Source organism: Numida meleagris, chromosome 13, assembly GCF_002078875.1.
Source record: "Numida meleagris isolate 19003 breed g44 Domestic line chromosome 13, NumMel1.0, whole genome shotgun sequence".
In the NCBI taxonomy this organism is placed as follows: Eukaryota; Metazoa; Chordata; class Aves; order Galliformes; family Numididae; genus Numida; species Numida meleagris.
Window position 1 is genome coordinate 12,503,082 of NC_034421.1, and position 24,853 is coordinate 12,527,934.

At 44.5% G+C, this 24,853-nt stretch overlaps 1 protein-coding gene across 5 annotated transcripts in view; it reads right to left on the reverse strand.

The window, feature by feature from the left end:
* Positions 1-24,853, reverse strand: part of NPRL3 (NPR3 like, GATOR1 complex subunit) — a 42,870-nt gene that overhangs the window by 14,690 nt on the left and 3,327 nt on the right. The window contains exons 3-10 of one of the 5 annotated variants that reach the window (XM_021411038.1): positions 21,160-21,198; positions 17,425-17,554; positions 13,720-13,794; positions 9,904-10,057; positions 9,030-9,111; positions 3,427-3,564; positions 2,760-2,916; positions 1,000-1,106 (exon numbers count right to left, since the gene is read on the reverse strand). In XM_021411038.1, coding sequence (XP_021266713.1) covers positions 1,000-1,106; positions 2,760-2,916; positions 3,427-3,564; positions 9,030-9,111; positions 9,904-10,057; positions 13,720-13,794; positions 17,425-17,554; positions 21,160-21,198 — 882 coding nt within the window. Of the gene's footprint in view, positions 1-999; positions 1,107-2,759; positions 2,917-3,426; positions 3,565-9,029; positions 9,112-9,903; positions 10,058-13,719; positions 13,795-17,424; positions 17,555-21,159; positions 21,199-24,630; positions 24,756-24,853 lie in introns of all 5 variants that reach the window. The other 4 variants (XM_021411040.1, XM_021411042.1, XM_021411039.1 and 1 more) reach the window with 4 other exon arrangements.

Sequence of the window (24,853 nt, forward strand, 5' to 3'; positions counted from 1 at the left end):
AAAAATAAAAGTGACAAAAAGGCTAAACCTGGGCAGTCTGTGATCAAAGGAGCAGGGAGCGGGTGACCGAGAGCTGACAAGAGTGGGGATGGGCAGCACGTCTTCAAATACACAACATGCAGCTGCAGATAGGACTGCTCACCCTGCCTGTGCTGAGCAAGAAAAGCAGTACCCTGATTACAAGTGTGGGAGAGGCAAGTTAAATATTAGGAAAACTGTCTTCAAGAACAGCACTACCATATATAACTCAGGCACAGCTGTTCCTGAGTGACCTCCAGGTCTGTTCCAGGCCTATTTTTATACCTCCATCCCATAAGTTTTGACCTAAAACTATTTTCCTACAACAGAGTTCCAACTCAAATTCTATAAACACCTCAATATCCAACACCGAAAGGGCTGTCAGTCTTCAGCAAAGTACAAATACCCACTGCTGCTTCCACTCCTTCTATAGCATTGCCACTGTCTTTTCTCCAACTAGCTGTGTTGCTTTCCGTCTACTAAAAAGCAGAAAGGTATAAAATACCATCATGTGAAACAACGCAATAGTGATGGCAACACTACCCTGACTGACTGATCCGATTCACTTCAGGCGATGCCGTGTGCCAGGTACCCAGATAGTCCTGGGAAATATTCACTGATTTAACTGAATCAAGCTTTCTAAGTCTTTCCCTATCACTTCAGGTTCATACTACCTCTTCTGAAACGGACACTCGGTGATAAACCATCCCAAAAGTACTAGAAGGAGCATCACCGTGTAAATACTGTTTCCAAGTCCCATGTCATGCAGAATTATATCGATCTGTTCTGACGTTGCTCCCTGCACCAGGCAAACTCTTACGTGGCTTTGCAATTTCAAGCACATGGAATGGTTCTGCACAACTGCAACAAATTGGTACACAAAGAGACGGCCCGTGCTGCATCCAGTAGGACAGGGAAGGAAAGAGTATCCGCACTTCTCACCGCTTTCTTAATGCAACCATTCATCTTCCTTCTACTTACAGACAGACACTGGCATTGGGTGAAAGCATGTAGACATTGTTCTCACACAGCGGATAAATAATAATTGCTTTTCCCCAGTAAACGAGATGTGCAGCAAGCTGGAAAACCTGCATCGAGGAAACACGGAAAAATCAGGAGAGCAAGAAAAGCAAAACTCAAAACTCTTGGCAACAGCTTCATACAGTGACAGAAAAATCACGTCAGACGGCTGCAAAGTCTTGCTGGAACTGAAATGAAAGCGAAACATTCCGTCCCCTCACGCTGCCTTCAGAATGCATTTGGGGTTTAATGTAACACATGGCACATCAAAAAGCATTTGACAAGGTCATTAATTTCCAGAGTTCACTTCACATTTCTAAGCAACTCAGTATTTCCTGCCATAAAGGAATTTCTTCAAGCTGTATTAATAGATGTTTTTTTTGCTTCTCGTGCGCCAGCAACCTATTTTTGTTTATGCACAAAATGCACTTAATGTTATACACGGAAAATAAAATGAATCGGCCTCCACCGTGACACAAGCGTAAAGGAAACAAAACAGCCCTTTAGTGCTTGGAGATGTTTCAGTAATGAGCTACATGAAGCATTTTAATACGTTTAAAAAGGTCAGTGGTTGTTGCAGGCTCTGGAAGAGCCACATAAGTAGCATCTAGGAGACGTAAAATCCAGCCCGTATCATTAGATGTATTTAACTTTGCTTTTTTGTGGAGAGCAGAACCGCAGACAAGTAGGGAATTTCCAGAGTTCATCCCACAGCTGTAGAATGCCAAGTAACACCACAACCACCGTAAGCAGACCTGTACATTTTATAATAATACAGGATAAGGGAGGGTGTGGACTCGTGTCCAGGACCACCTGAGACAACAAGCCATGCTCTCCCTTGTCACAGTGAGCACAAGACACGTCCCTGGGTCTGAACCGGCTCTTAGCTCTCCCCTCTGCAGCACCTAACACAAGCACCAGGCCTGACAAGCAAAGTGCCACAGGAACTGTGCTGCTCCACAGTGCTAAGTGGCCAAGAGACCTTACACATCTTTAAGGCACCCAGCTGGTGAGAAGCTGCATCTTGGCCACCTTCTGCCCTGGGGCAAGAGAACCACAGATATGCATCTTGGCCAAGCAGATCCAGCACTATGTGGCCACAGCAGCTGTAAGCACTTTGGATGCCTTCATCGGCACACAGACATCAACATGGTAGAGCCATGACAGGCCACTGTGGTGTAAGTCAGGAGTGCCATTTGTTCTGGGTTTGTTTTGGTTTTAGCTGCCTGGCGGGAAGGCACAGAGGAGGCAGAGCCACCCTTCTCAGTGGAGCACAAAGACTGGGCTAGAAGACTCAGACACAAGGTGGAACACAGGAAATTCCCATTGGATATGAAGAAAAGTTTTTCACTCGGATGCTGGTGAAATGCTGGACCGGGGCCCAGAGGGGCTGTGGGATCTCCATCACTGGAACTATTCAGAATTCAGACAGACACGTTCCAGAGCAGCCTGCTTTCTCAGACTTGCTCTGAGCAGTGCTGAGGCTTAGAGGCCTCCAGGCTGCCCTACCACCCCACAGCAATTAATGATTCAGACATGGATGCACTGTTACAGCACTACTGATCTTTGTCTCCCCAATCTTCTCCACACTCTAAGGCTCAAGCATTCTGTTCACACGGAAAGAGCTGGCATCTCGTCTACCACAGAAACACACTGGCACACAGAAAGAAAACATCTCATGAATTAAAAGGTTTTCAACTACTGCTTACAGTTCCCCATACCTGCAGCAATGCCAAGTCAGCATCCTGAGCCAGCTGCTGCAAATTCTTCACAGCAGAGGTAGTTTTAATTACTCTCACCAGGGCAGGAGAGCAGTCCAAGGGGAGCTCATTAAGCAATGACTTCTCATCATTTAGAAGTAATAAGGCATGGTAAGGCCTGCAGGAAAAAAAAAAGAAAAAAAAAAAAGGAATACATTTGTACAGTAAACTGCAACTCTTCCTGAAGGTTTAGTTATTCCCAGACCGGGATACCCCATCAATGTACTGGTAAAATGAACCTCTTAACAGACTTTTGCTGTAAGTAGATTTAGAGTAAGCCTATTTTTATGTTACAAGATAAGATGTTCCCCATTAAGAGGGGAGAGAGGGCCATATGATAACTGAATGCCCAAGTGACTACAAAAAAAAAAAACAAGCGATGGCGCTGTGTTGGCACACAGTTAACCCCAGAGAATTAGACTGAAAAGTACCCATTTGCATTACTGAAATATAGAATGAAGTAGAAGAGAGGAAGAAAGCAGGAGCTGGTTACTTTTGCAGGTATAAAGCTGTAAACACAGGGAGCAAGAAATAAGATATCAGGGGGCCCAGGCTCCCTCTCCTATACAAGTAAAATTAGTCTTAAGTCAACAGATTGAAATGGACAGTCTGAAGGACTTGCTCTTACCTGATAGACTTCAGGCTTCTCTCAATCGCTTCTGGGGGAATAAAATTTGTTGCAACGTAATGAATTTTATGAGGCAGGCAGAAGCTCACTTCCAGCCAGTTGTTGATATGTAACCGGACCACTCCTGTTGTACAGAGACTACAACAGGGAGAACAGAACACATACAGCATTTATAGTGTATATCAAACAAAAACAGCAATCCAGATTCACTCTTGCACGTGGGTCACATCAGGACAAGAAACAAGTGAGTGTACCACGTTCACTCCCAGGCTGGCTGAAGCTGAGCTGGCTCCTGGCTGTGAGGGCTCCCTTACCTTGTACTCACAGAGCACTGTGCCCTACGAGGCTTTGGGGCAATCTGCAAGACTTCTTCCCATTGATCTACAGCTCCCTCTGCTATTAATGTTGCAGCAGAATCTCAGGAGAGAACAGTTTCTTGAAGGTCTACTGCAAGGCCACTACACTAGAACACTCACTCACAGGGCTCGCTTTGGCTCGTGACACTTCCAGGTACTTCAGTGATGAACAGAACTGAGTCAGAAGTCACAGAGGAATGGAAACAGGAGTCTCTGAATCTAAGCAGGAGATGAAGCATACCCAGATAGGTACCTATAGCTAGTGGAAAACGAGCACAGGTGGGGAAGATAACATATGGCACTGAGCTAGCAACACCTTACAAATCTTTACAACACTCCCAGCCTGCCAACACGAAACATGCCCAGGGTCAGCTTTGCTAGAGGCAGTGGGACCGAGCAGGGGAGAGGAGGCAAAGCTGAGCATTGTTCCTTCTGTGGGGAGTGAGGAGCAAACACAAACTTGCAAATCAATCCTAAACAACAGCCAACTTTGTCCGTGCTGGAGGGCTGAATTTCTCAAGATGCCTCCAGGCTGTCATCCTCCAAGACATGGATCAGAGCGTATCAGAGCTCATTGAAAACTGCCTGAACTCACACCTCATCCTGAGAAACAAGGCCAGCCACCCCCAGCACCAGCCCCAAAGGACGTGCCGCCTGGGATCCGTCACAAGGAGTGTGCATGTAGGTCTGTCCTACATGTAGACTTCAACATGCCGTGTTTTCAAACAAAAAGGAACCTCTGGCTCCTTCCAGACGTCCTCTGGTTTTAGAGTTTGTTCTAAAAGATATATTTTTTTCTAAACAAAACAATATTTTGAAGTTTGCACTCTGAAAATTCCAGTCTAAGTTTTAAGCTAACTTGTGTTGAGATTAGCAAGAGGGCTTCGGTGTCAACACAACACAACAATTTCCTCTCTGCACACAGCACATTCAGAAACACGCCAGGAACAGGCAGAGTGAGCACACATCTCGGACACTCCTCATGTGGTGGTTTAAACACTGCTACCTCGCGCTCAGCTTCAGGCCACAAGCTAACACGCTCTTTATCAGCGTTATGTGGTTGTAGATAGAGCTTAGAGAGAGATGAAAATTCAGCTTTGAAACAAAAGCACCAGCAGCTCAGGCTGCCGGCAGAACCGGCCACCAAAGCAGACCAGTGTGAGAGCACCGACACGATCCCATCCTGCCCTGTGCACGATCACAGGTAAAACCTGGCTGCAGACAATGCCTTTGGAAAGCAGCAGCCCTGGTTTTGTTCTCAAATCCTGCACCGAACGCTGGCAAGTATTTATTCGCCAAGGTGCGAAAGGAATAAGCACTGCACACGTCTTCCCTTTCTTAAAAATGCACTGAAGAGATGAACCTGCTCTCCCTGGTGCTGCCACTTCCCACCCAGTCAGAGCTCCGGGCCCTGAAGCAAAGCATGGCAAACACCTCCCTTTCTCTTGCATTAAATGCTGCAAGTCCATGAGCACTGCCTATCCCCCCGGACGTACACAACCAACAGAGAAAGATGGATTATCTTAGATACATCCACAAAAGGGCAACCTGAGGCAGGAGTTGTCCACTCGCTCCAAACACTCACAAGACAAAAAATCCATGAGTGATTAAGTGAGGACGTGGAAGCCCGTGGGGTTGTTAAAGTGGGCGACCAAACAAGGAGCAGAGACACAGGACAGCATGAAGCACTTGCAGGGATATTTTCACAGCGAAGTAGAACATTTGGGAAACAGAAAAAAATACGGTTGGCTCCTTTCATTCTCTGGCCCATGTGCACGAAGGCAGAAGCTGCAATTATATAATTACCCTCTCCACAGCGTAATTTTGTCTGCAGTGCATTATACAACAATAGCTTAAAATTAAAGACAACACGAAAAACACACTTTGAGTTCTGATCTCAATTTTAATTTCATTTTTCTTCATTTTTCTACATTTGCATTCAATTTCAAGCCTTCGTGGTAGCTTTCTATAATGGTTTCTCCTTCGCCCCTCCCCCCTCGGATGGAAAATAATTTAACTCTAATAATCTGGCTGGGAATAAGCAGCGACTTCCAGCAACAACGGATGTGACTGCACTTGGCCAGTCAGAGGCAAATAGTTTCACCACCATGTGTGCAAGGATTTGTGAAGCACAAAATACAGAGTCACAGAAAGCAGACTGGGGTCGAGTCCTGAGAGCTGGGGCTGCTCATATAAAGGAGGCTCAGGGGATCCCAGCAGTGCCATAAATACCTGAAGGCTGCCTGCCTCGCGTGCGTTACTGTACATCCATCTGTACCGAATTTCATCTGCTGTTTTATCAACCAGTTTACCAGTATCCAGTAGCAGTAAGCCCCGGGAGATAGCTAATGAGACTAGGAGGAGCAGAGTTCAAAAGGAAACAGAAAGAACCAGAGCAGCCAGTTAAGCCATGGAGCCCCTTATCAGAGATGCTGCGGTCATTAAATATTTACTCTGGCTCACAGGAGAGAGGACTGAATTCGGGAAGTGAGATCAGCTGCAGGCTCTGGAATATACACAAAGCACCTCCAGAGCTGCAAGCTGCAGGAAGCTGGGGAATACTGTCTGCAGTATCACTGCTCCTTTGCCCTGTTCTTATGCTCTGCTTGGAACAGCAGCTGAGAGCCGCTGCCCCGAAATGGGAATCCAAAGTTCCCCAGCATCCTGCATGATTCCAGCCTTCTTTGTACAGCTACCAGCAAAATACAGACTATCTCACCTCATATTTTAGGAAATGGTTATGAATTCCAACGGGCACACACTGTATTTTATGTTTATCCCATTTACTTCAGAAATAAATAACACTTTTGCTAGTTTGTGGTGGCGAGCTTGTAGTAAACTCACTTCTGTGTTTATTTTTGCTAGAAGTTGTGACTATTTGGAGCTCTGAAATGGTTTTACACTTTGGTGTAAAGGATACGTTCACTGTCCTTTGGTCAACTAACTGTACTTCATTAATACCTTATATACATCCACATCAATCCCACGTAATAATTCACTAAATTTCATATATGAGTTCCCCTCCTTAAGGCGCTGAGATAGACTACATTCACTGGGCAGTTCTAATCCCACTAGCTAAAAATGTAAAAAGGCTCTTTGTGTATTAAGAACAAATAAACAAAACAAACAAAAAATCCTCTCCTCCCCCCAAAAATCCTATTTTCACTTTTTTTCTGATACAAAGCTAATAGAAATTTGCTAAAAAATGGATGAGCAGTTAACTGTCATCAGGCTAACCAATTAAATTATCTGCACCTGTAGATAAACTTAGTGAAAGTAGTCTTTATTCCCTAAACTGAACACTGGCTTCAAAGAGGCTCCCACTGTAAAAGAGGTACGTTGGTGAGCACTGGAGGTACTAGCAATTGCAATTCTTAGTCAGGAGCCATGGCTCCTTGTTCTATGACAATGCTGGAGCGTGGGAAGGGGAAGATGAAAAAAGATTCCCAAATCTGTTTTCTGAACTAACTGAAGAGAAACGTTCTGGTTTTAGCCCCTAAGAGTCAAAAAAAGGTCCCAGGAAGTAAGCACTGACTCCCTCTACGCTGCCACTTCAATAACACTGGGTTCCTACAGCAGCAATAGTGTTACAGTCCAGACCACCTGGGGATCACTTACTGCCTTACAAACTAAGGACAGGTTGAGTTACAAAGAGATCCACACACCTGTGGCTCTGCACAAACCAACTTACTAAGACACACGTTGCGTCTTGCCTGAAATACCTCAGCACCATCTACAGGAAACCAAGGGCTATGCAGCGCTTCTGGAGCATCTGGGATAATTCAAGAGGCCTTTTGTCTGGAATTCCAAAAACACCATCCTGCAACACCGCTGACTACTCTTCCAACAGAGCTTTCCACTCAAATGCAAAGCCATTTTATACTTCTACTAACAGCTTACTTCTTACTTTTGCTTGTGACAATGCCGTGCAAAGCAGTGTCAAAATACACCACGCATCTCCTCCCTCCCACCCACACTGCCTACATGAGAGACTGCTTCATTACATCTGGGAGCCAGCACCAAGGAGTGCTTTGCCATGGTCACTCTGCTCCTCATTTCGTGAAGGGCAGCAGTGATAAGCAGCAGGAGCTTGGGCTGCGTGCTCCTACAGTCACAGCCACACGCCACAAGATGTCACTGTGTCACTAAAATGTTTGGAAACCAGATAAGGAATTGCCTAGTCACCAGTACACAGCCTGAGAGGAACAGAACAAGGTAAAAAGCAGGTGACAAGTTTCATGTAAGAACTACAGGCTACACAAAGAGTGCCTTACGCTAACAGTTAGTACAGATGTTGTGAGAGTTGCACTGAATGATACAGAAACAGGCTGAAATTCAGAGTTCTTGAACACAATGTGAAAACATCTTATTAAAGCTTTGCTATCATGACATTATTTGGGTTCTCAATGCCTTACCTTTGTACAAGGGAAACTGTGTCCTAGGGAAGCTTAAGAATTGGTCTGAGATAATACAGTGCTCCACAGTCAAAGAAGGAACTGAACAGCAGTTTGCCTATGCCCAGACAAACACCCTAACCAAGAGGCACAACATCTTTCTCCCCACCAAACCCTTCCGTCCTTCTTTCCCTAGGTGCATTTCCTGAACCAAACTGTCTGCTTGGCATGAAAAGCCAGCACTGACATACTGTTGGAGGAGGATGCTGGAGGAGCTAGGTGCCCAGCTCCTGCTGAAACCCAACCCTTAATCCACACTTCTTTGAAATCCTCGCCAGAGCCTTTAATCCAGTCAAGAAACAGCATGTTGTACTTTCCATTCTGCTGAAAGCCTCACAAGCTAATCCAAATTCTCTGTCCAGACATGCACAGTGTAGCCAAATGAAGGCAAGGCAGTATCTGGCACTGCCATCAGCACTTGATGTAGTGTTTTTCCCTTACCTGCTGGTTTTGAGCACTTCTACAGAGATAAGATATTCATATTACAACACTTTTCAGTTCTACAATTTGTTTGTCATTACGTGCCTCTATTCTGAGGAGGAAAATAATTCTAAAAGCTGCAACAGACCGCCAACTGTTAAGAAACATAAAATACCCAAAGGGAGACCATGGTGATGATAGCAACTCTGCAACCGTTTCACCTGACAGCAAACCTTCACATCACTCTACCTGGTCTAAACACAAATTTCAGTGAATCAGCAGCATGAGGAGATGGATAACCTCCTAAGGAACAGGGCCAAGAGGTTTCAGTGGGAAGCAATGTACTACGAGCTACGAAGGAAATGCTACTTACCTGTCGTAAGTCTCTTTGAGATCTCTGGCCAGTTTGCACTTGGGCAGGATGTGATGAAAAGGTGACTGCGGCCCTTCTGTAGCTATGGAACATTTCAAAACCAGAAAGCAAATAACTAATTTCAAAGCAGAGAGAATTTCCTCTTCCCCCTCTAGGCACAAACCAGCACCTTAGGCACAGAATCCCTACCTTTTTAATGTACACTATTTCAAAGCTTTTATGATAATCCAAGTTAAGTGTCAAGATAATAACAGTGAATTAATGTCAGCTTCTTCTGAAGCTCAACTCAGTTAAACATGAGTACTTGTGAAGTTGGCAGGTGACGATATTAAATGGTTTTGGTTTTACACATACTAGTTTTAATTTTCAACACTTGCAGCAAGACGGTGCCTCAGTATCAGAATTCACCTTAGACTGTGCATATTATTACAGTTAATTGTTATAAAGCACAGTCAGTAATAATGCTGTGTAATATAATCTGCTGGCCAAGTAAACATGTAGAATGTCCAAACAAGAAGTCTGGTGACAGCATAAGAGCACTCAAGGCTTGCTCTGTGTTGAGTGAAGCAGCACCATCTGCATTCTTCCATCTCAGCCTGACAGGCAGATTCAAACATTCAGTGCATACTCTCCAATGATCACTCTGAACTAAGCTAGCAAGGAAAGCGGCCAAACTACTTCACTTTTAAAGCTGACATCTCTGCATAGGAACTGTGATCTCGGATGAAGCAAAATGCAGTCAAAAGCTGTCAGAATGCTGAAGAGCAGCAAAACTAGCACATACTGCTCCCAGCCACAAAAGCCACCATCAGCACTTTTCTGGAAAAGTGCTCCTGACAAACATATTCCTGTGCAATCTAAGCTCAATACTCACTTTCTGACATGGCAGACACTTCATCCTGAATAGCTAAGATGAGTTTGGCCTCCCTGGTCAGGTACTGGCAGCGGCGCTCCTCGTGCTGCAAGACGATGGCGATCCGACGGGAAAGGTTGTGCAGGCAGTTTATCACTGATGGATCTGCATTGGCCTATGGGCAACACAGAAACTGGTCAGTCATTCAGCCACAATCACATTTATGGAACTAAAGTGATGGATAAATAATCAAAGCAATCATCTTCAGCAGATACCATGGTCAGCCTCTTTGGCAACTGGCAAAAAAAAAAGGAATTTTCTATGAGAGCAAGAAAGCTGTCAGAGATATCCACAGGTAAGGAAGAGCAGGATGAGGGATTTCTAAGCTTTTCCTTACACAACAAATTAACACAACGCTTGGAGTATGTGACTCAAAGTCGTTTTATTTTTTCCAGTTGTTACTGGGCCCTTTGCTAGCAGAGAGAACAAAGAACTGAATTTTACGCAGCAAGAGAAGAAAATGTCAAGTTGTTTGAAAAAGAGGAACAACATAGAATCACAGAATGGCTTGGGTTGGAAGGAATCTCAAGGACCATCAAGCTGCAACCCCCGTGCCACAGGCAGGGCTGCCAGCCTCTAGATCACACACTAGATCAGGCTGCCCAGGGCTCCACTCAACCTGGCCTTGAACACGTCCAGGGATGGGGCATCCAAGGCCTCTCTGGGCAGTGTGATCCAGCACCTCACCACTCTCAATAAAGAACTTCCCCCTGACATCCAATCTAAACCTCCCTTTGGTTTAAAACCATTCCTCCTTGTCCTAAACATCACGATATTCAGCTGAGTTCGCTGGGAGTGTAGGGACAGCAGTGCCTTTAACATTGCCCATTTATGCTGCAGTTATAGACTGACAAGACAAATGCTAATTTTATAAGAAGTACCAACACACGATCAACACTTTGATCCAAACCGGAATGAATGTGGGTTTGCTTTCCAAAGCATCTCACAAATACGGCTTGTTACAAACACTGCATTTGTGCCAGTCCCCTATGTGCTGGGAAAATCTATCACATAAGGACAGCTGACAAGGGGGGACTTGGAGGCTCTAGTCAGGGAGTGCACAGCACGCAGCTGCTTCATGTTTGTTAAGACATTTAAAGGAATTTACAGTTCTAGCAAGTGATAACTTGGCATGCAAACTAGCAAACCGTGACTCAACACTTTTGAATTCTGCTGTTCTTGCTGAGTCACGACACGTTGTAGCCCTGAAGCTTAACACAGCAGGATCGGTGCTGATTACAGCTTCTGGGACTTTGCCTGCTGCCTGCCTGCTGCAGATGGACTCTCCTCTTTATCTCAGAATGCCTCCACCCACACTTTGCACAGCACAAATTTCTACTTGCTTTACACACAGCACTTTCCAAAAACTTGACAGCTCTCTATGAAGTATGAGTGTCTTATTTGGCAAATACCATTCACTGCTGCATTAAACACATAACTACATCAGTATCCTCACACTGCCAACACACAAAAAAGCAAGTTTTCCCTAGAACCACTAAACCAGATTCTAAATAAACACGCATCAGCTGAAGTCTTCATCATACCTCACCAAGCCCTGGCAATGCAGTGAGTGAAGCAGCATTGTTTTCAGCACTTCTGCTTCCTCAGTGTGCATAAATACAAGTGCTTCCATGCGCAGTTAGCTGCTTACAACCAAAGCAGGGTGCTTTACTACAAGATCAAGACTTTTGAAGCCAATGTCTCTCAATGTGTGAAATATAAAATCGGCTTCTGTACAAATTTAGCACCTCCTGACCTAACAATATCCCACAGCACAACAACACCGGATCCTCACCAGAACTCGATGAATGATTTCCTGCTTGGTTCAGACTGATTGCTGGGATAACTGTCACTTGTGAAACCTGGCACTTCCACTGAGGAAAGGCCACTTGGCCTGTGGGTATGTATATGTTAGTCACCACTGGAAAACTAAGGGTAAGAAAAGTCCTAAAAGTACAAAAGTTACATCACGGGTAACTGGAGGCTTTTAAATCATGACACGATATCCAAAGTCATGATCAAGCAAAGATCAACCATCTCTAGCAAGACAGCTATTCCAACTCCCTCTTTCATTTAAAAAATGTTCCTTCACACATATACATGCCACAGAAATACGATGATGACTCCACAGATGTCACCTGTGGGCTGCAAGGAGAAAGCCAGAGCTCAGGAATCAAACAATGCTTAAACGTAATGAAATTTCTAGACTTTTATGCTATCAAATAGCCAAATCAAGATCTCTTGACACAGATACCAACATCTCATCAATAGAATAGGCCTGAAGAGAAATTTCAAGGAAAACAAACATATTTTCTCCGGTTTTTTGTTTCACGTTAAAATTCATTTATTCCTCACATGTACCTCCATCCCAATCAGAATGCTACAGCCAGCTGCTCCCTGGCAAGTTCCTTCTTTTACAGAGATCTCATGGCTAAGAAGTGGCAGCTTCCAAACACCTCCCACTGAATTATAAAAGAGGCCTGGAGGCACTGAGCAACAGCACAGTGTACCACACAGCATGACTGTGGGCACAAAACAGTGTTGTTCTGACACGTCATTTCAAGAAAAGCAGCAGGGTTATAAAAAGGAAGAGCTTTTGTCCAAACACAGAAGGACAGCCAAGAAAACTCTTCAGGCATCAAATCAAGAGCACCTTCATCCACAGACCAGTTTTAGATGAAACTGCAAGTCCATGACACCAGGAACGTGGCCCCACTCAAAGCACTATGAGAAGAGAGAGTAAGAGAGGAAGGCAGAGGATGCAGCTACATAATTTACATCATTTGACAAAGTTAAGTGCATAATTTATTATTTCCATAGGCTCAATTGTCTGTTATTCATGGGAGCACTGAATTAGAATACTCTGCATAATGGCAAAAAAAAAAATAGGCAAAACCCATTCAAGGACTCAAACCCATTCCTTCTGATCCAGCCCAGATAACTCCTGACCCAAGTGATACACCTTCCCAGAACCCAGAGCACAGCACTAGCACATGGAGCTGGCCCCCACCCAGCTCTGAATCCAAACTAGCAAACCTTTACTGAAAAGCACGATGGCTCTGGAGTGCACAGAGCAGATTCTGAATAGCTCTGCACTGAGTGAGCTTCAGCTAACCAAAGCCATGGCAAGGCCCTAACTCATAAGGCTGGCCACAACGTGCCACTGTCCGTGCGTGCTGCTGCCTCTGACTCTGGAGCAGAACCGGCCACCAAAGTCAAAGCTGCACGGAGCCACAAAGGCCCAGCAACATGCTAGTGCAGCTCTATGGATTTGGACCTATTCCGGGCAGAAAGAAAGCAGAGAACAGCATCTGGCATGCAGCACAGTAAGACACAGGCTGCCTTTCCATGCAGCTAGCTTGGACAGGCTTCAATGGAACTGCTAGAAAAATCACAGCAGGTTACCACTTCACGAATAACAAATGACAAGACACAAGCAAGATTTGCAACAGAGGTCATATCTAATTTGCAAAGTGATATCTTGCAAGCCTTTACCCTATGGCTATTTAAAACAAAACAAACAAACAAACAAAACAGCTCTAGAGTATGTCCTGAAGAGAACAACTGTGCTTGAGCTATATAGAGCACTGGGCTAGAAAAGTTTCCCACTTCTCAGCGTCATATTCTACACTGTTTAGTTTTGTTGTTTGAAATGAAAATCTCCAAGTGAAATCAGGCACTGAATGTTTTAAAAGAGACTCTGGAACATGAGCCTACTGCGTTCTGTTACACAGCTGAGGTACATCCCACTCTCCGATGACACGGGACTGTCCTTACCCTTAGGGCAAACACGACATTGAAGAGAATCATAGTGGGCATCTCTCTCTTTGGTGAAGGATCCGTTTTGGATACCTGAAAAAGATTTAAAAGAAATTTTATAGGCTTGTGTGCTTTGGAACCAGTAATGAAGGGAGAAAAAAGAAAGAAAAGAAAAAAAAAAAAGAAAACCCTAAATCAGTCAAGGAACAGTTTCCTGAGAGAGCAGACAAATCAAATTACACCATCAAAAACTGACTTGTAAAAAATAAAACTGTATTATTATTTTTGTATTAAAGTGTCACAGTTATTCTACATTTTCCAAGAAGCTGATAAAACATAAAGCAAAGCATTTTGGTCTGAACAATAGAAATGTGTATCAGTTAAGATAGAAGTCTTGGAGGGGTCTCATATTGCATCCTAGTTCCATTAGGGGCCCTACAAAAAGATTTTCCTCAGCACAATTGTCATATACTGTTAGCACAGAAAATTTCTCATCCCAGGCCACATCTATTTCTCTCTTTTTAAAAATCCCCCAAGCCCCCATTTGGACTGCATTATGATTACAACTATTGCTTTCATCAGAACAACTGTGCTCTAGAACTGCCCCTATTCAATGGCATGCACTCACGCAGTACTAACACACAAGCGTTGGTTTACATTCCTGCAGGGTTTCAAACACATTCTCCATTCCACCCCCTCGCCTCCACATTCATTCTGCTTCCAAATGTCATAATCTTTAACACATGCACAGGATTTCTTTTGGGGAGGGCCTGAGGAAGTCAAGCCAAGCAAGGTGAATCTGCACGTCCAGTCCTAACCCCTCTGAATGGACTGAGCACCACCACAAGATGGAGCACAAAATCCAGAGCCCATTCCTGCCTTCCCAAAGCTCCTGATGAACTTCCAGTCCAACCTGAAGTGAAAACAACCTGAACAAGCACCTAACCTAACATTCTGCCTCTGCCCAGCGAACGTGCATACAGAGCTAATGCAGTGCTGACATAGGGCACAGGCAGGGAAGCCGCATCCAGCCTTCCTGACAAACACTGAGCACCAGCAACCAGCTGCTCACAGGTGAACTCTTGAAACCCGAACACTTGCACTCAGTGGCCTTCAAAATCAGAGAAACTGAAAGTAGCAATACATGTATTTGTGTTTCTAAACTGTAAGTGAAGTTCTGTCAAAAAGACAGCGACTGGGGGTGGTAAAATCACCTTGCTGTGTCCAATTGTTCTCAAGCTACAGGTTCCAGGATGCCTTGTGAACTTCAATAAAGATTTAAAAGCATTTATGTGCAGGGACTGATCCTTCCTTAAAATCAAAGAAACTACCACAATTAACATCAGCTGGAATTAAGCTAATTTTCACGTCACCTCTTGTGCAAGAAAAAAAAGAGGAAAAGACCTAAGATGGAATAGAAAATGGTGAAAGAATCTGAAGAATTCAGAACATCAGAGCATAAAAGGCAATCTGACACATGCGATTAAATATTGGTGCTCTTGTAGTTTCTGAATCTCATTTGAGGAAGAATTTGCTGAGCTGCCCTGTGCAGAAACTCACTGTAGTATGAATGCCAAAGAAATTCAAACCAGAGACTGTCAGGTTACTCCAGTCATTGCTTTTGCACCATGGGAAAGGAAAGAAATAATCCAGCTTCTTCCTAACAGCCAAAGGGTCCCCGATTTAGACCCAAATGAACCAGCAGAGATGATTGCCACAACCAGAACATTCTGGAAACTAGAAAGTTCTAGGGTGCCTGCTGGGGTGATAAGACACGCCCAAGAAAAAGAATCTACTAGAAGCAAGAAGGAGGCGTTTCCAGCACTCTGACATGTTGTTTATGCAATTTTATTTAGACAAATTGAAGAGAAATTTCATGCAATTATGATAAAAGGGACTACAGAGAGGAGAGAATGTATAATGTGTGGTGAACAAATGCAAATATGACTTTTCAATTTCATTCAGACTCACCACACCACATTTAGGAAGCTAAGCCTTTTGGACAACATTGGCAAAATAAATGAATCTAGTTCTATGAGAGAGCAGGCCACTTGTGTCAGGGCCCTGAGGGCACCAAAAGGTCTCACTGGCCTTGACCAGCCCCACTTTGCTCCCCACTTCAGCCCACGGTCACACTTAGGCTCATCCTGGGGCCTTCAATCCCTGTGTGCGTGTCCTCAGCCCTGTCCAAGGATGGGCCTTGGACCTGTGTTGTGGGCAGCTTGTCTCCTGCATGGACCCCACCAAGTTCACGGCAGCCTTGTCCTCCAGCCCTGCCTCCGGCTCCACCTCCCTTTGATCCTGGCTGGGCTCCCTGGACAGACCCTGGGCCTGGTTCATCGCTCGCCTCCTGTGGGGGTGGTGACAGACCCTGACAATTGTGGTCAGACCCATGCCTCTGTGTCCCATCTGGGCAGGGCGCTGCCCACGTGGGATTGATCAGACAGCAATGCGGAGGGTCCAGAGCATCCCCCTCTTCTCCCCTCCCTTCCTTAGAAGCCTCTTTAAAAACAAGACAAGGTGACATCTCCTTATCTCTCTGTTAGCACCATACTATTTGCTGTATGTGTCTGAGCTAGAACCATGAATGGCAAAACACGAACTATCTTTCAAACCTGCATCAGCGTCCCAACACCTGGCCAACTAGCTCACTCCCACCAGCATACTTCTGGTACCCTAGGGTAAGTGGGCACTGCTGTCTGAAGCACAGGCTAGGCTTGCTGAAGTACTTGCACAGCCTGGGGGCACTTGAATTCCATCTTCCAAAGCATCTTAAACACCTGAGGGCCGAGCCTCAGTGATGCTCAGTCACATTTCCTGTAGACTCACGAGTGAGTTTCCGAAGTGGAACACTGGCAGCTTTTGATGCTGGATGCCAGCTTCTGACTTGGATGAAAGTAGTCCTAAAGCAGCCCAATCCTCTAAATATCAAGCAGCAGATGCCAACAATCTGTTTGCACCTCTAATTATAGATAGAAAGGATGACAGAATTGGAAAGCAGATCCTTGCCTGAAAAACTGAATGATTTTGTAAATTTGATGAAAAATGAGATGAAAGCAGTTCAGTGATACAGATTAGTGTTGTACACAGAAATTAGCAAAGCCTACTTCATTTTCACAGTCTGTCAGGAAGAAAGAATGGGAAAGGGATTATTTTGCACATAGAACCATGCAAATTCTTTCCTAGAGTTAAGCAGGGCCTTTTCCATAAGATGGGTGGCAATTGCTTTCATTCCAATCAGCTAAAACACAGGCCACAAATCAAGGTCTCCATACAAACAGCAGCCTGAATTTGTCCACAAGAAAATTGTAGACCTCTTTCTAACACTGGTGAGGATTTGAGGTTGTAGGGTTTTGTTTTGTTTGGTTGTTTTTTTTTACTGTCATGCTAATCGGAGGTGCTAAAAATCTACCTTGCAACAACTAGCATCATAAGAAACATATTTTTTGAGGTGGACTGCTTATTACTACTTCTCTTTACCCACATTGCTTTTCTTAAGTAACCAGCTGGGGTTTTCTGGGAACCACTGACACAGCTTCCTCAGTTTGCCACTCACTGTGGTTATCTGGAAATACATACAGACAGCTCCGAGCATTGTGAAGAATCAGAAATCAGGAAGAAGCAGGATCAAAAGAAAGCATATCCATTCTGAATTTTAAGTCCCTTAACTAAGATACACAACTGGAAAAGAAGGCATGGCCCCAAGCAGATTTCTTACCATACCTGCCCAAGGGCATGCTGAAGCAGTGTAGGGTGGCCAACAAAGCGAACGTTATCAATCTTCAGTTCAAATTTTTTGCCACACATATCTGACTTTGTAGCCAAAATCGTTGCCAGGATGACATCTGAAAACCTTGAAGAGCAGAAACAGAAGTTATTACGGTTTTCAAAAAGCATACCCCTTGAATGTTCCTCCGAACACAGATTTGTTTAATTTGTGAGTTTTTAAAATATTGTAAATTGTGTCCAAATTACTGTACCTGGAGTACCCCCAATTACGGAAAATTAAGAATCCCTTAATTATTTCTCTCAGATCATCACAATTATAAAACAGGAAGCATCCAAGACAAAGACTGTGGGGTCATGCTTATTTAAGTACATGCTCAGCAAAATACATTGGAAAGATTAGATGCAGTTTGTTTAAATATAAAAACAGCTTGAGTTAGCCATTGCCTGGATTTAGCTGCAGGTTAATGAACTTACTAAGCAACTACATACCAAAACAGCCTGTCACTCAAGCACAACAAAGACCTTTAAGCCACCCACTGAGGCAGAGGGGAAGGCAAGACAGAGCTGATTCAAATAAAAGCAATATATATTCTACACTTGTCCCTCCTTTTCAAATCTCATCTCATGAAAGTTACTTCACTTAACAGATCTCAGGCTGCAGTCAAACGCCCAGTGGCACCCTTCTGAGAGCTGCTGGGCATCACCTGGGCTCATGAGCTACACCGAACCAAGACAAAGTCATGGCAGTGGGCCCTCCTCAGTGCCCACCTTGCCGCAGTGGGACTGTGCTGCTCCGGAATTGTGGTGCGAGGAACGCAGACACGAAATTGGAAGGCAAGTATCTACAAAGAGTCTGCCAAATAAAATATATCTACAGCTGCAAAACTGGGTCAGAACTGCAGTGTGACAGGAAAGGATTCTGCAATCACTTTCTGATGACTTCACAACATTGGCCTGGTCTTTAAAAATACTCCTTTTCCTCAGGCCCCTGAGATAGCAGAGCTCAAACCCACAGGAAGGGGGACCTCAGTGATCTGCCGGGGGAACTGGTTGTGGCAGGATGGGAGCAGTGCAAAGTTTGATATTAGCTACGTTCTTTCCTCATCTGATTTCTCTGAGAATCCCGTTTAACCAAACAGATATCAACCCAGCTTCTGATGAGACCAGCTTTTTTAATCGTGGCAATATTTATTTCAGTGTCTTTATTTACATTCATGATGTGTGCCCCTGACAGACCACCCCCTCCACCATGCAGGTATCCCAGATAACACAGTATCACTCAGAGAAAAGGGCAGACATGGGTGTGTTCCACACCCACCTTATCTCTGGGCCACAAGCAGGCCCTCATTGCCCACAGAAGTAGTCAATGTACCACATTCCTGGTTCACTCTGAGTGAGTTACGGTGCATTACAGAAACTGAGACAAATACACAGAGAGGTCTTTCGTGTGTGTATCCACCTGCATGTGACCCAGGGGCTATTTTTTTTATTAGACCTATGTACACTGAAGGTGTAGGATAACACAGGGCTCTCCCGAGCTGTCAAAGCCTCTGATGCTTGTACAATAAAGTCATCCTGACCATGGTTGGCTAGTGGAAGGGGCAGCTCCATACAAACTTCCAAATCCCTGGCTGCTGTGCTCCAAACAGGATGCACAACACAGCTGAGGGCTGGCAGAAAGGAGACTGGCCACAGACAACTGGGGCACTGAGCTCCTCGGCCACTACACTGGGCTGGGTTAAACAACACATGGAGTTCATGAAGAAAAGGTAACACTTCCTCAGACTGGGTCTAGCTTGGCAGTCCCTGGTGATCACATTGGAAACAGGAAGGAAAGTCACCAAGACAGCAGCGAGCTTCCCCTCTTCTTTCTGTCCTGCTCGGCTGTGTCAGTTAGCAGGCTCATCATGGAGCCAGGCAGACTGTAACAGCAACGGATTGAAAATGAGCATCTGCCCTGTTAAGTGGAAGCAGGAGGGCAAACTAGGAAGTGCCTGCTTGCTGGTAAGAAATGAGTCACTTCCCTACCTCAGCCTTGCCAAAGGACATCTTGGGAGCTGGAAAACCAAACTTCATTATGATGACTTACACCACTGTTAAGATTTGACTTTGACGTGGAATTACACCAACAGTTATTTTCATGCACAACTGTGGTGCAGAATAGTGCAAGAGAGCTCGTGACACTGACATCCACCGTCAGCATGACTTCGCATTTGGCTCGGGAGGGAGCAGGAGATTGAGAGGTTAATTTTGTAAAGCCTTCCCCATCTTCTTGCTGGCTGGAACCTCTCTTTCTGGGAGAATGCTGCAATAGCAGCCAGGTGACATGCTCAGGATACGTACAACCTTCTTGACAGGTTGCAGGGGTTCCACCTGATGGCACCTCCAGAGCGACCTGGACTCCAAACGTGTTCTCCTGGTCTGACAGCCTGGATTCATTGGTTTGGTTGTTTGCTCCTACCTCCCACCCCACAAAAACACTGCACATGATTTATACATTTCTCAGGCCTCTGGACAACAGCAAGATTGAGGGACAGCAGACATGTCACTCCCATCATTTTATCTCAGACAATAAATATTTTAGTTCGGATATTTTAAAACTGGTTTTCTAATCTCCGTAGTGCATTACAATGACATAAAACCATTAACTTATTGAAGCCCAGGAGTTTGCTCGAAGCAGATTAGGTTTCGCAGTCGGGCAGTAACACTCCCTTCTTCTTCCCCAGGATTAGCCTGAGCTCTGTGATTCCAGAGGGGAGCAAACCTTTCCTGTGCTAAGGAGCTCAGCGGGTGGAAACTAAATATAAAAAGCAGAAGTTTTGATTTGCCCAGAATATCCTACTGCTCCTATCATGAGTTCAACACGGTGTGCAGCCACAGCAGACAATCCCACAGGATGACACAAACCACGCCAGTGCAGGCTGCCTGCTGCCCCCAGCACCTCCTCTGGAACTGACACAGCTGAAACAACAATGCCTTTGCCTTATACAGACAAGAGGGGGAAAGGATCTGAAACAGAACTTCAATTTTTCCCCAAGAATGGGTAATCACTTCTAAGGTGCCACAGAAATTCAAAAATCCTTTATAATTTTCAAATTACAAAGAATTTCTCTTTGAGGTAGTGTAGAGGGGGAGCTGACTATCTATGTGAACACCTTTATGCTACACAAGGACGAGAAATGTGTTTTAATACTTTTGGGCCCTTGGCAGAGACAAGCACTTTTCCCTCTTCACATTCAGGAAGGGGCTATAATGCAGTTGTCAGTTCAGCTTAGAAGGGCACCAGGAAGGAGCAGCTGCTCAAAAACAGCTCTGCGACGAGCTCTGCATAATTACTGTGAGATTATAAATAGTTTAGTCACTCATCTGTACTTTTCGGTCATTGCTTGTCAGAAGGCAATTTGCTTCAGGGCTCCTTGCTGGAAAAACTACAAGGCTAAGACTATTCTTGATTTGTTATTGGAGGATCACAACTTCCCCCAGTTCACAGAAGGGACAGTACCACACTCATTCTGGTTACCCTACAGAAAGCACAGAAGTGTTAGTAGGACCTCTGTAATTATCCTAATTAGCTGTTAGCCATACGTTTCCTATAGACATTGTGATTTAGCACATAATTACCTCATCATTTGGTGTAAAGTAGAAACCAGAAACAAAGCACATTAAAAGGATGGTGAGAAAAGAAAGCCATTCTAGACAGAGGTGGTTGTTGAGAACATTTGGTCTTACCCCGAAACCAATTGCTCATCAGTTAGAGGACATTGGTCTCTGAAATGGGAACATGGCCATAAACACAAAACAAAAACATAAACAAAAGAAAATAAATGACGCGAGCACATAAAATACAAAAAAAAAAAAAAAAGAGAGAGAGAAAAAAAGTTAATATTAAAAACTAGGAGGATCTATGAAGAGTTAAACTCCTGTAAAGAAAACGGTAAGTATTGAGAAGAGTCAAAAGCGAATGGCAGGGGAGTCGCTGGGACGGGCTGCAGGCTGAGGCTGACGGCATTTCCATCCTCACAGCAATGCTGTGCCCGCAGGCTGCTGCACTCATGGAACTGCATTCACATCGTGCTTTTAAACTCGTGCTTACCTTCAAATGGACAAACAAACACATAAACAAACAACAGCAAAATAACAGAAGCGGTTCCGCTCTGATTTAGAGCGGATCCCTAAAGTCGGTTTGTTTGCTGGGGTACCGCCAGCGGTTTCTAAAGCTTTGAAAAGCTTTGCACCGACCACTGTAGAAAGGGGAGATAAAATGGAAACCTCCAACAATTATTTAATGCAGGAGGCAGCAGATTTCCACTGGTCACGTTGAGAAGGTGGAACAACCCTAGATGACAAACTATACAAAGAGGGTGACATTACAGAATTAAAGGGATGGATGGGTGACCGGATAGGAAGAGGCTTACAGAAAGGAAGGCTTTCAGAACAAACAACAAGGGAGAACATTGAGGTCCAGAGAAAGAGGGACAGAGGATATAGAAACATTACCACAGGAGAACTACTGTTTGTTAGAAAGGGACATTCACGTCCTTGTTTGTCAGTAGCTTGGGTTTCTGTAACAAAAGTATTTAGCCAATTAGTGACATCAATGCTGTAAAGCTTGCTCAATCTCTTTGGTTAAGACAGTTATGCTACTGAAAAACACAACACCTGGTGCAACATAGGTTTCTTTATGTGCAGCTTCGTTAGAATTTTTGCTATTGTATCCTCTCAAAAAAAAAAAAAAAAAAAAAAAAAAAAAAAACACCTACAAAAGGCATTCCAAAGCAATTAAACAAACCTTTATCTTCTGGCTTCAAAAGAGGTAGTGCACAACTTCACGTTTTGGAGGAAAGAAACTGGCAAGCACCTCCAGTACCTCTGAGGGGTATATATTATTGGGATAGCACTCAAATCTGAAGGAGGTTTTTGAAGACAGCAAATTAGGAAAGTATGAGAAAAGGCCAGCATGGAGAGCCACTGACAGGTCATTTGTTTTGACAGTGACAGCTTCTTCTGAACACCTCTCTGCTGCATGGCCATCCCCCACACAACTCGACTGCTTTTGTTGCTTGACTTGCTTTTAAGAGGAATAAAAGACCTACACTCAAAAGACCTAGAGTTACAGTTCTGTTGAATAGAAATCAGTATTGCCAATACACACCAGTAAGCCGGAGGTAGGACTTCAGGAATAGGCTCCAATTTTCTTTAAGTAACAAAAACCATAATGAACACCAGGAAATTCATGTCTGAAGAAATCCAATTATGCATACAAAGATGGAAATGGAGAGTTATGGCACCTAAATTGATGCAATTTTCTGGAGCCATAAAGAAATACTTACATCTCACCTGCTCCATGAGAGATCAGCTCAAAAGTAACCATTCTGGGTTCCAGCAGCTTAGAAAAAAAGCAATATTGAATGTTCTCTAGGACACATTTGATCCTAGATTGCCACTGAATTGAAGGCAGTCATCCAGTATAAAGGAGGATGGATCGAGCCTTCATACAAACTACTGCAGTGACTAGACAGATCTGAAATAACCTTTGTTACTGAAGATGAAAACTTTATCAAACTTGCCATACACCATCCATTCAGCTTAGCTGTCTGCCCTCTCCAAAGCCCCAATTTGTGCTGCCAAAGAACATCCATAGTGACTACTGACACGTGGTGATTTAAAGGAATCTTTTTGCCAGCTCTCCCTTGAAGCAGCCTTCCAGAAATAACACAACGCCGCTTCATAGATGACTTGCACGTGGGACGACTCCAATCAGAAAATCAACACCAGCAGCACACGGATGGGACTTCATGCTGACAAATCTGAGCAGCACTGCTCCGGGAAGAGCAGTGCTGCAGCTCTGCACTGCACCAGGATGGAGCTGCCACCGGGGAGACAGGAAGGGCTCTCACAAACCCAGTCACTCTCCAGCCTTCAACAGAAACATACAAAAACATTCCAAACTGGAACCCAGGGGAAAAAAATCATACAGTTTCTGAGGCAGAATCTCACTGGCTCAATGATAACGCTGGTTTTATGGCATATGAGATTTAAGCTCCTTCCTTCCCTAGTCCACTCGCAGGCACTACAAATCACAGGCAGCTCCCTCTCTCCCCAACCTTTGCCCCTCTGCCTCTGCTCACCCCCAGGATCTGTTCTTCTCCACAGACACCAACTTTGTTACATCTCTACCTGACTTACGCATACCAGAAGCATGAGCCACCTGCTGTGCACAGCCTTAAAGAGACTTTATTGCTTCGCGATGGAAGATGGGCTTGCATACCTAGCACCAGAATATTATTTCTATCTATGTCATTAAGTCTAGGGAAAAATTAAACTTCTTCTTGCTTAATGTGAATTAACCGTGCTCAGTGTATAAAGAGCATTGGTGATTTCTTCTACTTGCTGCTGCTGCTGCTGCTGAAGAGAAGGATGTTTAGCTGCTGCATTAAATGCACCTGCAAGCTTTCCTTCTACATTCGCGTGAGAAAGACAGCTTTTCCAGGGCATTCACAGCACTACACTTGAATATGGGGCAGAGAACTTATCATAAGCCAAACTGAAACAGTTTTTAAAGACACTTTGAATTTCTGAATGCAGACACGCACCTGTGCGAGCAGCACCAGCAGAACCAGCACTTCAGAGCAACAAGATGCTTCTCCCACCACCCCCTTATCTGCTTGGCAGCTCTTACCACATCCATAGGGGACAATACGAAGGCAATTCCTGCTAACATACCTGTGCTGGCTGACACCTCAGCATCAGGTACATACACATAGGGCTCATAAACTCCAGTAACCTCAATAACCATCAGGTGCAGACAGTGCAGGATGGATTTGTGCATATTGCTGTGTAAGACTGTACAAACAGCAACTGCTTTTCTCTGAAGGCCTTCACTACTGAGGGCGATTTCCGTCTTAGTGTTCTTCCACTCGGTGCTTCAGAATGGCCCAGATCCACTTGGTGGAGTGCCAAGAAACTGATACTTTGTGCTCAGGGAACCCAGCTCCCTAAATTCTTTTAAACACTGAAAGCTTAATAGCTAATGCCTGATCCAAGAGCCCTGAGTGCTAGCCCTCAGCCACCGATTCCTGTCCACCGCTACAATAAAACCGCATAACTCTTTGTTTAAGGTAGGCTACATGTCAGCAAGTTCAACCCACTTAAAGCCACTTTCAGGAAAATACTAAATTATGAGCAGTTTTCTCAACCGACCGTAATTTGAAGTGATAAAATCTCTGCCTCCACCACTGCAGCAGCCAACAGTGCATCACGCAAATTCAGCACCACAGACAACATCCAGGGGCACAGCTCCGCGTTGCGTGTTTTGCCCAACCTCCCTAAATGGCAGAGGAGTGAGAATCGCTATCAGAAAGAAGCTGGCACACTGTCATAAATCTCCATAGGGAAATACCAGAGCCAAGTGAACAGCAACCAA